The 14,503-nt window shown below is 38.8% G+C and overlaps 4 protein-coding genes across 6 annotated transcripts; 1 reads left to right on the forward strand and 3 right to left on the reverse strand.

Moving 5' to 3' along the window:
- Nucleotides 1–886: 886 nt before the first annotated feature.
- Nucleotides 887–2,116, reverse strand: LOC141637547 (F-box/kelch-repeat protein At3g23880-like). The gene has a single exon (XM_074447034.1). It carries the CDS (start codon nucleotides 2,114–2,116, stop codon nucleotides 887–889), a length of 1,230 nt encoding a protein of 409 aa, XP_074303135.1.
- A 2,407-nt stretch (nucleotides 2,117–4,523) lies between these two features.
- On the reverse strand, nucleotides 4,524–6,111 carry LOC141628921 (uncharacterized). Its single transcript, XM_074442004.1, has 3 exons — nucleotides 5,961–6,111; nucleotides 5,096–5,323; nucleotides 4,524–5,008 (listed from the first exon to the last, which is right to left on the reverse strand). Exons 2-3 carry the CDS (start codon nucleotides 5,316–5,318, stop codon nucleotides 4,731–4,733), a joined length of 501 nt encoding a protein of 166 aa, XP_074298105.1. The 5' UTR covers nucleotides 5,319–5,323; nucleotides 5,961–6,111; the 3' UTR covers nucleotides 4,524–4,730.
- A 1,493-nt stretch (nucleotides 6,112–7,604) lies between these two features.
- Nucleotides 7,605–10,250, reverse strand: LOC141642483 (B3 domain-containing protein REM20-like). Of its 3 annotated transcripts, none has more exons than XM_074451305.1 (5): nucleotides 9,576–10,241; nucleotides 9,414–9,493; nucleotides 8,997–9,264; nucleotides 8,791–8,888; nucleotides 7,605–8,089 (listed from the first exon to the last, which is right to left on the reverse strand). In XM_074451305.1, exons 2-5 carry the CDS (start codon nucleotides 9,477–9,479, stop codon nucleotides 7,796–7,798), a joined length of 726 nt encoding a protein of 241 aa, XP_074307406.1. In that variant the 5' UTR covers nucleotides 9,480–9,493; nucleotides 9,576–10,241; the 3' UTR covers nucleotides 7,605–7,795. The 3 variants fall into 3 exon arrangements, with proteins under 3 accessions (XP_074307406.1, XP_074307407.1, XP_074307408.1); XM_074451307.1 differs by having other exon boundaries at nucleotides 8,001–8,089; nucleotides 8,826–8,888; nucleotides 9,576–10,250; XM_074451306.1 differs by lacking the exon at nucleotides 9,576–10,241 and having other exon boundaries at nucleotides 9,414–9,569.
- A 2,251-nt stretch (nucleotides 10,251–12,501) lies between these two features.
- Nucleotides 12,502–14,003, forward strand: LOC141637552 (uncharacterized). Its single transcript, XM_074447047.1, has 3 exons — nucleotides 12,502–12,782; nucleotides 12,902–12,993; nucleotides 13,183–14,003. The coding sequence occupies exons 1-3, from the start codon at nucleotides 12,502–12,504 to the stop codon at nucleotides 14,001–14,003; spliced, it is 1,194 nt and encodes a 397-aa protein (XP_074303148.1).
- The last annotated feature ends 500 nt before the right edge of the window (nucleotides 14,004–14,503 follow it).

Consider the following 14,503-nt stretch of genomic DNA (forward strand, 5'->3'; position numbering starts at 1 on the left):
AATCGGGTCTATCACACGGTACTATTCATTTAAAACTATATAGTATAATTAATTTGTATAACTTTCTCTAATTACTTTGAAGCCCTTTGGTTTCTGGATTTAATATATAGTATTGATTGATATATAATATTTGCATTGAGATCCCTTAATCGGGTCCATCACACGGTGCTATTGATTTAAAACTATATAGTATAATTAATTTGTATAACTTTCTTTTATTACATTAAAGTGGTAACTGAGTGAATATGGCCGATAGGGTGTTTTGCGTAAATGAAACCAAAAAAATTTAGGATAGTGGAGATGATTATCTTTCGAAAATATACAGATTGATATGCACTGTAACTAAAGATGTGGGTGAAGTAACATTGAGATTATCGTAATATTGTCGAATATTAAGGATATTTGTAACAATCCCTTCCATCTACATGGTTTTACTATTCTTCTTATGATTTAAATTCGTTTTATATGCTATTTAATTTCATTTACTCGAAAAAGAATTATGTAGTTAAAGGCAAAGTAACTGGTACGGATATGAGCTGAAGCCGGTTGTGCGAAATAAACTAAAGTGCAAAAATCATACTTCTGTTCTTCTATTACTGAGACTCACTCTGTAAATTAAAGTGAAGGAGACAGAAAAAAAGTCAAGAAATATAAGAGCTTGAAGCCTTTTTCCTTTCAGTAATTCTCTCACAGGCTCAAGTTCCATTTTTGTAACTCTTCTAAGTTCTATGCAATGCTTGTTCTCCAATAAGTGTCATGACGAAGGGACCTGTATCGATATGTGGAGCAAACATTAAAAACCGATGAGAGATTAATTAGAAGGTTAGAACATACATAGCCAACATTCAAACTTAAGCCAGATTAACAATAATTATCGGTTTAATGCTTAAGGTATAGAAAGAATAACCGAGATTGCTTGAATGTACCATTCGCGTTCAGCAGAGTCGTCAATATAATCAGAAATCTGTTGATCAAGAAAGACAAGACTTTCAGAATAAGCACTAAACCTAGTCGAAAAACTTGAACGATGACCAAGTTCCTTAATATGACCAGTCCTTGGATCATAGTAGACAAGCTCATCACTATGTTTCTTGGTAAACCCGAGTAACTCGCCATTCTTACCCAAATACTGCACTGGGCCTGTATGAGAAATACCAGGTAATGGTCTAACATCCAAGATTTTGAACCATGAACTCGCATTGTTGTATTCTCGTTGCACCCAGATTTGACATCGATCTGAAATATCCGTTCCCTGGCGGTGGACTGCATTGTAAAGCGACACTGATAACATACCTTGATACTCAAAGACACCGAAATCGCTGTCATTTTTACTTTCCCCCATGTTTATAATGGTTTCAGGCAACTCCATCATGTCGAACTTCTCTTCTGTGACATTAAACCGGAGCAATGTCTTGGCACGTAAAGGCCTGTTTTCAGCGTCCCAAGTAAACCAGTGAATTACCCCATTGACAAAACAATTTGCGAAAGTAAGATGAGTTATGGAATTCTGAACTAAATAATCAGCGCAAATAATTCTCCGTGTTCGCTCCTGAACTGAGAAGACCTCAACCACTGGAGTTTCTTTTTTTGAATAATAAATTCTGACCACCCGATGATCACTCTTTCGACAATCATAGCCGAACCCCAGCACAGATATTCTGTCCCTAAGTGAGGCCATGGCCATGGGAAGTTTAATGCATTTTTCAAGTATGGGATTCCATATAAGGATGCGACTAGAGGTACGAATATATGCATCGTCAGAGATGCACAACAAACCATTGACGGAGCCTAAAAGTTGGAAGTAAGGCCACTCGCAAACCGCAACAGGGAAAGTCGAAGAGTGGACGGTACTATTTCCATCCATTAACTGAGCTGAATCACGGAACAGAACACACTGCTCGTAACACGGGTTTTCCGATTTCTTTTTGTAGAGAATTAAGGAATTGGCGTTGTTTTGGGTGTAATGCTTAAGGTGTGCAGCCATAAAAGACGAGGAAATAATGAGAGAATGCCATGATTTGCAAACACAGCGACATTTGCCTAAGGTTTTTACAGGAAGTTCCGTGAAGATTTTGAACCATATGTCTTCAGAGATGCATGGATTTACATCTGACATTTTTGTTTTGTTGGTAGCACTGAAATGTTAAGACGTATTAAGAGACTAAGTGAGTATTTAAGATAGAAGATTAAAGATTTGGTGCATTAAACAAGAATGTACGTTGTCTCATCGTTTAAAGTGCAGGGCGTTGTGGTTTCAATGGTTGTGGAGTAACTTCATATCAACATTTCCAAGGACTCTGAAAACGTTTCAATACTTCTATGTGTGAGGGTGGTTGAAATTGGACATGAACGGTTTTGATACAGGAATTAATTTCTACTGTCAAATCTTAGACCTGCCAAAGCTGACCCGATCCAAATAACCCAACCTGATAAGTAGGGGTGAGCAAATTTAGGTTCGGATCGGACCATTTGGTCTGGACCAAACCCGGACTGAATTATTTTGGTCCGGTCCTCGGTCCTCAGTTTTTCAAGGTTTAGTCTTCGGTCATGTCCGGTCCAAGACCGGTTAATTTAGGTCCGGACCGAATGGACCAAATTTCCTGTTTTTAATGACGCAACATTAAAATATTATGAATCAAATTAATGTTTTATCTTCAAAAGACATTATAAAATAGTATTATCAATGATTTTCATAAAAAGAGTCGTCTAATTATTTAAATGTATTTTATTTAGCGGAATTTTAAAATGTAATTATCCTATACGAAACAGTGAAAAAACTAATTTTAGGTCTATTTCGGTCCAAGACCGGACTGGACCAAATATTTCGGGTTTGGTCCGTTCCAAGACCGAAAGTTTTAGGTCCGGTCTTCGGTCCACTTAATTTTTATTTTCGGTCTTCGGTCCGGCCCGGTTTGGTCCGGTTTTGGACCGATTCTCAGCCCTACACCCTACCGATAAGGCTGACCTGAAAACCGAAAAATGTGACCTGAACTTGACCCGATATATCCGAACGGACCCGACTCAAAATGATTATTTTAAGCAAAGTTATGACCCGAACCGGATGTCCCGACCCGATAATTATTGTCCTAAACGATCCATTTGTCAGGTCTACTTACAACTAAACCTGGCAAACGGGTCAATCGGGCCAAGTTCGGGTCTCTCATTTATTTCGGGTTAATTCAAGTCGGGTCGGGTCATTTCGGGTTTCGAGTTTGTTGGTCGGGTCTGTTCCAGGTCAAGCGGGTCGGGTTGTTTCGGGTCGGGTCATTTTCGGGTCAATGAATATGAGAGAAAAGGTCATTTCAAGTCTTTTCGGTTCAATTAGAGTTATGTTTTGTCGGGTCATTTTCGGGTTTCGTGGTTTCAGGTTGGGGCATTTTCGGGTCGGGTCAAGAAACCTCGGGTCATTCTCGGGTCGGGTCTGGTCAATTTGGGTTTCAGGTCACATTCGGGTGATTTAGTTCGGCTCAATTTCGAGTCTCGAGTCAGCTTTTTCGGGTCGAGTCAACCGGGTCGGGTTGCTTTTGCCAAGTCTACTTGCAACATACAAGTCCAACAACATAAATTCTGGAGTAAATTATCAATTACACCCACGTCAAATGCACTTTTTTACATTTACTCCTACGTCAATTTTTTTTTAATAATTTACACCCAAGTTAATAGCTCAGTTTATAAATTGCACCCAATATCGGAATCCGACCACATTTCCGTCAAATTTCAAATTTGGGATAAAACATATTTTTAGGACGATTTTGCCCTCCTGCTTTCTTTATTGACTTTGTGCTTGTTTGATGGTTAACATCTCATTCATTCCCTTCCTTCTTCATCATTCTCTCTCATATTTCCCCTAATTTGATTTCCTTCATTGTGTTACTAATCCTCAAGGTAATTCATTCCCCATTGTTTTGTTTTTGTTCAATGTGTTCAATTTTATTAATTTGTATTCAATAAATTTCGTTTCCATTTAATCTTGTCATGGTTCTTGATAATTAGGTTCTCTTTTGAATATTAGGGTTAGAAATTCATTTAAAATGTCAATTGAAAGTAGCTATGAAAGCACTCATCATAGTGGCATTGATGAGCAACCCACGAAATGTCTTTGTGATGTACCAGTTGCGATTTTGACGTCTTCGACTCAAGACAATCCAGGAAGACGATTTGAGAAGTGCAAGTTCTCTAACCCAACAACAGTGTTTGAGTACGTTATTGGTGTCATGCTGCTGGATTTTGTTAGCTTAGGCTCTATATGAATTGTATTATAATTGTTTTTTTAGCTAGGAGGCCAATGTCTCAAATGGTTGTACTGGGTGTAATGACTTTGATATGATATTTTAATACTACTAACATTCCACAAAAAAAATAAAAGCAGACGAAAAATTTTTGTAACATTACACACTGCAATTTTTGTAATGGCAATGGCAATTACACACTACAATTTTTGGCATTGCATTTGATTAGCAGACGGAAATGAAACGAATACTACACTTGGCATACTGAACTGATGAATCAGACAAAGATGGGTGAAAGAAATTTGTTGAATTACAACATATTGTTCAACAGTACAACTGTTAATTGAAACACTACTCTAGCATACATCACCGTACATTAGTGCAAATACATCCCTTAATGCATCCATACCCTTACATAAGTGCAAATACAACATATTGTTCAACAGCAAGCTAGAACCCCCCAACCTCCATACCCTGCCTGCCCCCTTTGAATAAACTCATTCATCGGCTGTAACTGTCATCAGAAGAAGGAGAAGAGTCAAGCTCTCGAAGCCTTTCTTCTCTAAGCTTGTCTTCGTGTAGGGGCTCTAAATGATCACAATAAACATCCAGAATCCTGAGGTACTCATGCTGTCCTTCTGGGAGGTTCACAATTCTCCTACTCGCACGGCATATATCCACCACTGCATCCCAGGACAAGACATTTCGGATCCTTTCAAATAGAAGGACCACCTCATTAGTCAGCTGTTTCAGTTCCTCCCGTTTATCGGAAACCATTCCTGCAACAGACCAAACATACGAACGTTTCATGAAACTGGTAGTTGCAAATCACAACAAACCTAACTCCTATGTATACTGCAACTTACTATTTGAGACGACACCACCCAGGATTGGAGCGTGAGATGGACCTGGAATATTCACGAAAAGAGGCCGCTGAAGTTGGAGCGCCGGGTCTTGGCCAGTCAACATACCCCACACGGCGGTTGGTGCCAAAACAACATCTAAACGCTGAAATAGTTTTGGAGCCTCACCCAATATGCGATGAATCTTATCCTGTATACCCTGAACTATAGACGCGGTGCTGCTCATCTTTCCTACAATACCCAGAACTCATAAACTAAGGCATAGAAATGCAAAACTCATAAACACTAAACCCAGAAATACAATACCCAGAAATTCAAAACACAGAATTAAACTAATTAAAACCCAAATATTCAAAACCCAGAAATAACCTAATTTAATAGCCATCAATTACAAACACGGAAATTGAAAACCCAGAAATCAGAATGACCAAAATTAATCTAATTCAATGCCCATCAATTATAAACCAAGAAATTAGGGTAAAAAACAAAGAAAAATTTTCGAGCAATGATTAATACTCCCTCCACAAACCTATTTTCACCCCATTTGCTTTTGGGAGGTCAAAGTTTCCGAACTTTGACCGTAAATAAGTTGGACAATAAAAATTATTAGAGTATAAAACAAAAACATTTACACTTATTTTCATGACATCTTTCACGAAAAAAAAAATTCAAGAAAAAAAATTAACATATAGACTTCGAAAAACACGGTCAAAGTGTCGTCTTAAAAACCGCAATAAAGCAAATGGGGTGAAAATAGGTTTGTGGAGGGAGTAATGAATTTCACGACATAAATCAAAATAACAGAAATCAAACAATAGCCTACAAACAAATTAGAAATCTGAGATTGAAGGACAACTTACATAGTTACATACATTACAGCAGTGATAGATGGTGATGGATGAACAATAGCCTACAAACAAATTAGAAATCCCGTTTAATTTGGATTATTGCGTAAATTTAAGGGAATTTTTAAGGACAAAATTTGGGGGAAATTTCGAATGAAATTAGGTTAAGAGGTGAAATGGGGAAAGTAAATGAAGAGGCATAGGAAAATTGGTAGTTATAAACGCGGGGGTATTTTCGTCAATTAATCAAGTTTTTCCCCTGAAAATGGCCCTGGGTGCAATTTATAACCTGAGCTATTAACTTGGGTGTAAATTACAAAAAAAAAATTGACGTGGGAGTAAATGTAAAAATGTGCATTTAACGTGGGTGTATTTGATAAATTACTCTAAATTCTGGATGATGGAGATGAGTACTCATATATGGTCAGTAAAGACAAAAAAATGCAAATTAACATACAATTCCTCTCCTTATTTATACTACCTATACACATTGCCATATTTTTGTCTACAATTATATAGCGCCTTTGTAGCTCCCGACAGAAGCCATGCTACCGGCATGCTTGTAAACGAAAGGCTCACCTAAGAGAAGGCCTTTGGCACAGTAAGCCTTACCGCCATCCTGTTTTCCGATGTTGAAGAATAGTTCTACTAAATATTTGCCTTCTCTTTCAGCAACCTGAGCCAGAGCAGGAAGCACCTTCCTTCCAGTTTGCTCCCTGAAACCAGCGCAAATACATCTTGCACTGAAGGAACCCTCAACCAATCAATTCCTATCCTGAATCATTCAACATGAGTTATAAGTTTCGTCTGTCGTATTTACTGATACAATTAATTTCTGAAAAATGAACATGAGTTATGTAAGGCACCTTCCTCCAGGGTACTTGGAAAGTTTCAGAGATTTTACAAACTCGGAGGGACCCACACCGGTAGACCAGACCATGTTACATGTGATTTCCGATTTTTTTCAACATGATTCGTAGATGCATAACTCTCTTCAGTGCAATTTTCAAATAATGAAGGGTGGAAGATTATTTTACACACGTTCTTTAACAGGTTTCTTCTCATAATTCGGGCAAAGCCTTTACTGTAGATGCTTTTCGGTATGGTGCTCTGCTTACTTTCTTACCCACTTTCATGCCGATCATTATGGCGGCTTAAGCAAGGGATGGTCACATGGCCGTATCTATTGCACCCCTATCAGTCCTTTGATTGGCCCGCCGCATTTGTCCAAAAGTCTCTGCTCAGATGGCAAGGATACCCCTCTTCATGTTCTTCCTATGTCATCTTTGCGACATGAGGTGATATTCAGGACTTGGACCTCACATTTTCACTGTTAAGGCTGAACTCAATGAACACATCTCTAACAATGTTGTACGCTTTCTTATTTTATACTGCAAGACCCTGAAGAACTACTTGAAGACATACCAGGACCGTTTTACTGCAAGGTAAAAGTATTAATAGGAAGACCGAAATTTGTATCAATATTCTAATGTATTTTGTGGAAGCATACTGTGGAGAACTGGAGATGCATGCCTTAGTTTTTACTCCAACAATTCTAATGCATGCAATTGACGGAACTTTGTGGCTACTGACTAATGCATTGTCTCCCGTAATTTAAACAAATGTATGAAAATGAAATGGATTAGTTTTCCAATGAGGTCCGACAATTGAAGGATGAAATATTGTTGATTGATGCAATTTCGACCCATGATCGCCTTTCCTCCAAGGATTATATCAAACCCCCATCATATCCTTAGTGCCTTACAAATTCTACAGCTTGGTCTTACACTGCAACTCTTTTACATAGTATAGATACTAGTACTAGAGAATGGACATCTAAGAAACACCAGTGGATCGATCACCGACCACCTGCAATTTCCGCAGCTAGTTTGCCTTTTTTGCTTTTGTGTGTAATCTTCAGACGAATCTCCTTGATATTTCTCCCTTCTCCGAGAATAACCTCAAAGTCCAGCTTGTCTCCAATCTTTACTTTAGTTTTTTTCCAAAGCTCATTAAATCCTTGACCTCCCAAGCGAAATCTGGCGGTTATTTTACGCAAGACTGACTCTACAACGCACCCCTTCTCCTCGCGCAGAGTTACCTTCTGAGGCAGTCCGTGCTCACATGCCTCGATCACAGCCTTGGGTAAATCCTGCGATGGTTCAACATTAGCAATTTGTGATATTGTCTTCGCTTTCTTAATTATATATACTCCGTATTTGGTATAATGCATAAATTAACACACTCAAATAGTCACAATTTTAGCATCATTTTGAGTAATATAGTTACACTGTGAACATCCGACATCATTTTCCAAATGAGGAATCATTAAATGTATACTTCAGTTTCACAATAGTCGTTAACTGAATGCTCATTGATAATAATTTCCTTCATATCAGATTTTAGATTCGTTGTACTCATGTTTGTTATATACAGTAGTGAATTGCAGTAGCGACTCGCCAATGCAATCCTGAATGCAATCTAATTTTGGAAGTCTAAGAAAAACCTTGTATTTCCAACATACGGTGCTTAGATTGTGTACACCCGACCCACAACCCTGCAATCCTACATAAGTGCGAGTCTTTAATATACCAGGATAATGTTGTTGATGGAGTGTGTTATAGCCAATACTCAAATAGAAAACCAAAGCATGAAACTCAACAACGATGACGACATTACCCCATTGTCTTAAGGGCTCCCGTAAATTGTGGGTATGAGAGGTCGGATGTACACAGTCATACCAATATTCCACAAAACAGAGTTTTTTTTTTTCTCAGTAGGCAGATTGAAACTTTATAACTAAGTAGATAGGCAAAATTTTCATAAACTATGCTCCCAAATTTGAGTCCTTACCACATAAAACTTATTATAAGGCTTATAAATCTTACTGAACTGCAAGGTTTGCGGAACATCATCTTTTCCTAAGCTCGCAGCAGCTTCCGTAGTCACACCTACCAGATAAAGAACATTAGTTTCTTCTCTTATACAAATCCGTAACAAGTTGTATCGAAATTTATAAACGCTTTAGGTAATTAATAGGCTTCAAACAATTAGTGTACCTGTGTTCACAGGCTCTTCCTTGATAACCCCATCAATGCCGAAGACCTTAACGTGGAAGTCAGACTTATTAAGCGGCTTAAACACTAAGAAGTCTCCTCGGACCAACGAATGGTTTCTCACGTATTCATTCCAGCCTTTTGTCATGTATACGCGGCCATCTTGAACAACTTCAAGCTTAACTTTCCAAAGTTTCCCTTGCAAATTCCACAATTTGACCACCTTTGGAATGCATCCATTGAAATATTTGATAAATGGTGGTGGTATCAGCTGCATTATGACCATGTTCAAAGCAATTAAAGCAAATTAGACATTTCCGAAAAATGAAAGAGCATCTTCGATAGAGTTTGAATGAGACAATTTCACAATAGAATGGAACAATATATGAAAGGTAAACAAATGATGGAGACGGAACATACCAGTTTGTTAGAGTTGTGCTCAGGGAGATATAATTTGAAGAATGAAGGAGTTGGTTTGATCACCATGCTTAACTTGTCTCCTACAAAATAAACAACTTAAGTGCAGCACAGATGCATCAACTTTGTTTAAGAGAAGTTAAAGAAGAAAGAGGAAGAACATACCTTTGGAAGAAAGTGTAGTACTGACAAGATCACAAAATGGAGATTTTCTGAATGTCTTCACTTACCCCTCTGTACTCTGTACTACTCTCTGTACTACTCTGCACTTCTGACTTTTTGGTTGAATTATTAGGACGGTTAAAATTTTGAAGGCTATTAATGTTGGCTTGCGTTTCACCGATCATGTTTACGTCTTCATTACCGTAAATGCATCTTGTTCTTTACTTCTTTTTGCTTGATAACTTATATGTTTCGATGGTTTCTCGTGCCCATTTTACCGTACTCGAGCAACGCATTTCTATTACCAAAAGATGCAACATCACTTGTTGTAGTTCATTTTCTTTCCAAGACGCTCCGTCTCTTAATAAGGTTCACTTGTTACAATGAACAGAAATTAGGGATAGTAAGCATGTGTGATGAAAATGAAAGTTGAGAAATACTTGGGGTCACAACTTATAATGACCACTAAAACCAGCCAAAAAAAAAAAAGGAATAAGGTAAAAGGTGAAGCTTATCGAGAAACGGCCTATTGTGAAAATAGAAAGAGTTTATCTTATTCAGAGATAGAAGTAGTATTATTTATGTTGGAACTTTCACATGGGTGTAATATTGCCAAAAGGATTCGATTATTGTAGGAACATTATTATACTTGCCACCGCAAAAAATTGAATGAAACTCCAGCTCTTATGCCAAAATAGCCGTTTAACTCAAGCTATTTTCCAAAACAACCGTTTTATAAATCTAATTACCAAAATGACCATGTAAATTATAAAATTGCCAAATTAAAGCCAAACTAAAAAAATTTCATCCAAACTAATCAAATTTATTATATTCTCTCAAAATAATATAAAAATTATGAAAATATTCTACAAAATTGAAAGATCGTAAATTAGTAATACCAAGTAATCATAATTATTTTCAGAAAATTAGCAAAACTATCAATTGGCCTATGAAATTAATTTTGAATGAAGGAATATGATTTTTTTAGAGTTCAAAGTTGAAAAAAAAAAACATGCACAAAAATTAAGAACAACGTGCAATTTTATATACTAGTATGGGTGCCCGGCTTCGCCCGGGCTACCAACGGTAAATTTGCTATCGTAAAGTAATTTATCTATCCTACATGGGTAGTATTTGACCCGTCGCAAGTTTGTGACGGATAAACCTGTCACAAATGAGAATATTTTTTTATTTAATGGGTTGACCCCTCCCAAGTTTGGCTTTTTCATTCGCAAGAGTCAGGAATCGAACCTCTGACCACTTGTTTAAGAGATGAGAGCCCTTACCACTCACACCAGCCAACTTTGGTTCACAAATGAGAATATGTGAATTATAATATGACAAGGATTCCTATATGTCAAACTTCACCCATGTCCGTCTTATATGACTTAGCAATTGGGTCTTTAGCAGGATTCCTAGGTTATGACTGGAAATAATTACACAATATATGGTACTAAAATTTGGTATGACTAAAAAATTGTTACACAATATTATTGCTAACGTCTTAACAAAAAAACGTAATATTTTTCCTTTCTCATATTGAATTTGGGGGCTGATTTATATCGACGACGTTTTAGTAAATATCGACGACGTTTTTCATAAAAAAGACGATGACTGCCCTTATGACTTTCTCTCTCTAAAAAAAATTCTCTCAAACTCAACTAAATTCAAAACAAACAACAACAACAACAACAATTAACAATATGTCTAATCTCGATTCAACGGTACGTAAACAACTTAATCATTTGCTTAATTTTTCAATTTTTTTTTGCGCATCGTTCATTCTATTCGATAATTGAATTAATTGACGTATTAACTTAGTAGTAGGGAATGTTTGAATTTGTTGCGTAATCTGAAAAATGTCCCCCAAAAGATGAACCATGGCCAAAGTTGGAAACCAACGTTCAGACCACGGCCCAAATGTTGGAAACCAACGTTTGCCACGGACCAAACAAAGGAATTCCACGTTTGGCCATGGTCCAACGTTTGATTCCCACGTTTGGCCATGGTCCAACGTTGGATTCCAATGTTTGGCCGTGGTCAAACGTTGGAATTCAATGTTTGGCCGCAGTCAAACGTTGGATTTCATTGTTTCGCCGTGGTCAAATGTTGATTTTCATTGTTTGGCCGTGGATTAAAGTTGGTTTTCGTTGTTCGTCCGCGGTTGATCGATAGAAAGTAATGTTTGGCCGCGGTCGTTTGCTGGGTCTCGTGTTTTAGGCATGAATAAGTCGTTTTCTACTCGTTTTTACATGTTTTTCTTTCGTTTTACGCAATTTATGTAGTATATGATTCCTTTTTATTGTCTTACTATAGTCGTTATTGTTTGTAACAGGAATCGTGGGAGGATTTTGGCGATAATCCAATTGATTACAACCCGTTGTTCGAGACTACTATAGATTTCGAAACGCGTGACGAAGCTTTCAATTGGGCTCAGAAAATCACATTCGAGAATGGGTTTGCTTTGGTTAAAGCAAATAACGGAGCTAAAAATAGGAAAAAGAACGGGTTGTTGGCAAGTTATTTTCGATGTAAAAGACATGGTAAACCAAAAGAAACGGACGATCTTGAAAAGCCAAGGAGGTCGCAGAAGTGTTCATGCAAGTTTCGTATTCGTGCCGTTCAAAATTTCGTGTCTAAAAATGATAAAGAGACGGTGGTGTGCAACATTCTAACCTCCGAGGGTGGTGGACTACACAACCACAACGTAGCCGTTTATAAGGACGGGGATCGGCACTTTGCGGGATTGGACGCGGAAGAGAAGGCATATGTTAGGCAACAAACATTGGCCGGGGTTCAACCGAGGGATATTAAAAATGGTCTTCATTTGAGATCCCCCGATAAACCTCAACCGTCAAGCACCCAACTGTATAATGAAACAAGGAAAATTAAGAAAGAAGAAATGGGTGAAAGAAACACCGCTTAGCAAATGTTGGCTCTAGCGGTGGCAGCGAAATACGTCCACTTCTACGAGATTGATTCCGAGGAGTCAAAAGAGTTGACTCACATTTTCATGGCTCATCCTGAAGCGATTAAGTTGTTCCGGGCTTATCCTTATGTGGTCCTCATGGATTCGACTTATAAAACCAACATTTACAAGAATCCACTCATTGAGATGGTTGGTGTGACACCCACGGGATCGTCCTTCTTAATTGCATGTGCGATGATTCCTACCGAGTCTGACGTGAATTACAAGTGGCTGTTGAGAAAGTTAGCTGCGATTTTAGATGCCACCGGAGTTGCGTCCCTGCCGTATTTGTCACCGACCGGGAATTGGGTTTGATCGGCGCTCTTGAGCAAGTATTTCCCGGTGAGCATTTGTTGTGTAGATGGCATGTGAACAAAGCCGTCAATGCAAAAGCCTTGACAACATTCAAAAGCGAAAGTATGAGGAAATTTGTCATCTCAAATGATGAAGATGGTTGGTTTAGGGTGATCAATTCGATTCGAGGAATCGTTTCAGCGTGCGTGGCGGTGTTTCCAACGTAAGTGGCCACAAATGGTGGATTATGTCGACAACTTGGGGTCAACACGCGGGGGAAGTTCGTTTTATGCTATACAAACGAGGTCTTACATTTTGGTAACACGGCAACTTCCCGTGTTGAGTCAGCACATTCTCTATTGAAGGCTTGGTTGAAGTCAAAGCATCTCACACTTGACTCCATGTGGTCCCGTATCCACGGCATGCTTGAAAGTCAACACTCGAAGATTAAGAAAGAACTCGAAGATGAATTGAGTAAACCAAGGAGAACATCTCGTACTTTCTCCTTATTGCAAGGAAACGTGTCTACTAAGGCCATAGAGTTAATGGAGAAAGAACTTACTAGAGGCCTTGATTTGGGTATCGGATTGAATGATCGATGCCGACACGTGATGCGAACGACTCATGGATTACCTTATGCATGCAATTTGGTATCTTTGCACGGAAAAGGTAGGAGGGTCCATCTCGAGGATATTCATGTCTTTTGGAAGACATTGGTGTATGATATTCCTCAACAAATGCCGAAAAATGACAGTGATTTATGGGAGGAATTAGTGGATGATATGAGGCACAGTGACCCGGTTAAACTAAGGGCGGCCATAGACTTGTTGCGTGATTTCCAGCACCCGGAGGACCAAGAGATTTTGCCACCCCCTATTAATGAGCACCCGAAAGGTCGTCCAAGAGGTTCAACCACTAGAAACAAGTCGGGTTTTGAGCATGCAGAAAGGAAGTTCGGGACACCAAGTACTCACTGTTCAACAAATGCAGAGGTTCAACAAAGAATTGGTGATTTCGAATCGGGAACTCCGGTGCTCCTTTGGGAAGGAACTTTACCATTGGCTTTATATCAACATGGGTCAAACGGTGGGGTATACCTGAGGTTTTGTGGGGCCACTTCGATGGTTGGGTGGATGTTGGAGATGACGGTCATTGTGGATTCCGGGTAATATCGCACGCCGGCCGAGGCCAAGAGACAGATTATATAGTTATGCGGGAATGGTGTTCGAGGGAGATGAGGACCGACTCTATCTACGCAGAGTTATATGGAGGTTTTCAATCACCACTCGGCGGTATGTCGGGTTGGATTTAGCACTTCGACGAGTTGAGTTTTTCAAGAAATTAGTTGTGGGCGGGACCATTGGATGTGTAGCGACGATTTGCTAGTTTTTGCAACGATGTTAAACTGGACGATATGTGTGATTGGTCATACACTGCGAGACGGGAAGAATGTTTGGGAAGGAAGTTGCAAAACTATCATGCCATTGAAGACCCGAGTTGAAGGCCGACTACCGTGTGGTATTTTGTGGTTTGTCCTACATCATAGCCATTGGATGCGGTTGCATTCTAGCGACCCCCTTGAGAGTCTCCCTATCGCCACTTGATCCCGCTTGGTTGACCTTCCGAGATCCCAGTGTTGTTCACCTAGAGACTTTGTACCAACATAACA

The sequence above is a fragment of the Silene latifolia genome, chromosome 2 (assembly GCF_048544455.1).
Source record: "Silene latifolia isolate original U9 population chromosome 2, ASM4854445v1, whole genome shotgun sequence".
NCBI classification, from domain to species: Eukaryota; Viridiplantae; Streptophyta; class Magnoliopsida; order Caryophyllales; family Caryophyllaceae; genus Silene; species Silene latifolia.

What these genes read in the sequence shown, in the direction of transcription:
- LOC141637547 (XM_074447034.1), bottom strand. Translation starts at nt 2,116, where the DNA reads ATGTCAGATGTAAATCCATGCATCTCTGAAGACATATGGTTCAAAATC.
- LOC141628921 (XM_074442004.1), bottom strand. Translation starts at nt 5,318, where the DNA reads ATGAGCAGCACCGCGTCTATAGTTCAGGGTATACAGGATAAGATTCAT. An exon ending in GGGTGGTGTCGTCTCAAATA is followed by an intron (nt 5,009 to 5,095) that starts GTAAGTTGCAGT and finishes GGTCTGTTGCAG; the next exon opens with GAATGGTTTCCGATAAACGG.
- LOC141642483 (XM_074451305.1), bottom strand. Translation starts at nt 9,479, where the DNA reads ATGGTGATCAAACCAACTCCTTCATTCTTCAAATTATATCTCCCTGAG. An exon ending in AGCACAACTCTAACAAACTG is followed by an intron (nt 9,265 to 9,413) that starts GTATGTTCCGTC and finishes GTCATAATGCAG; the next exon opens with CTGATACCACCACCATTTAT. An exon ending in GGAAGAGCCTGTGAACACAG is followed by an intron (nt 8,889 to 8,996) that starts GTACACTAATTG and finishes TTTATCTGGTAG; the next exon opens with GTGTGACTACGGAAGCTGCT.
- LOC141637552 (XM_074447047.1), top strand. Translation starts at nt 12,502, where the DNA reads ATGTTGGCTCTAGCGGTGGCAGCGAAATACGTCCACTTCTACGAGATT. An exon ending in TACAAGTGGCTGTTGAGAAA is followed by an intron (nt 12,783 to 12,901) that starts GTTAGCTGCGAT and finishes TTTGTTGTGTAG; the next exon opens with ATGGCATGTGAACAAAGCCG. An exon ending in CATCTCAAATGATGAAGATG is followed by an intron (nt 12,994 to 13,182) that starts GTTGGTTTAGGG and finishes GTGTTGAGTCAG; the next exon opens with CACATTCTCTATTGAAGGCT.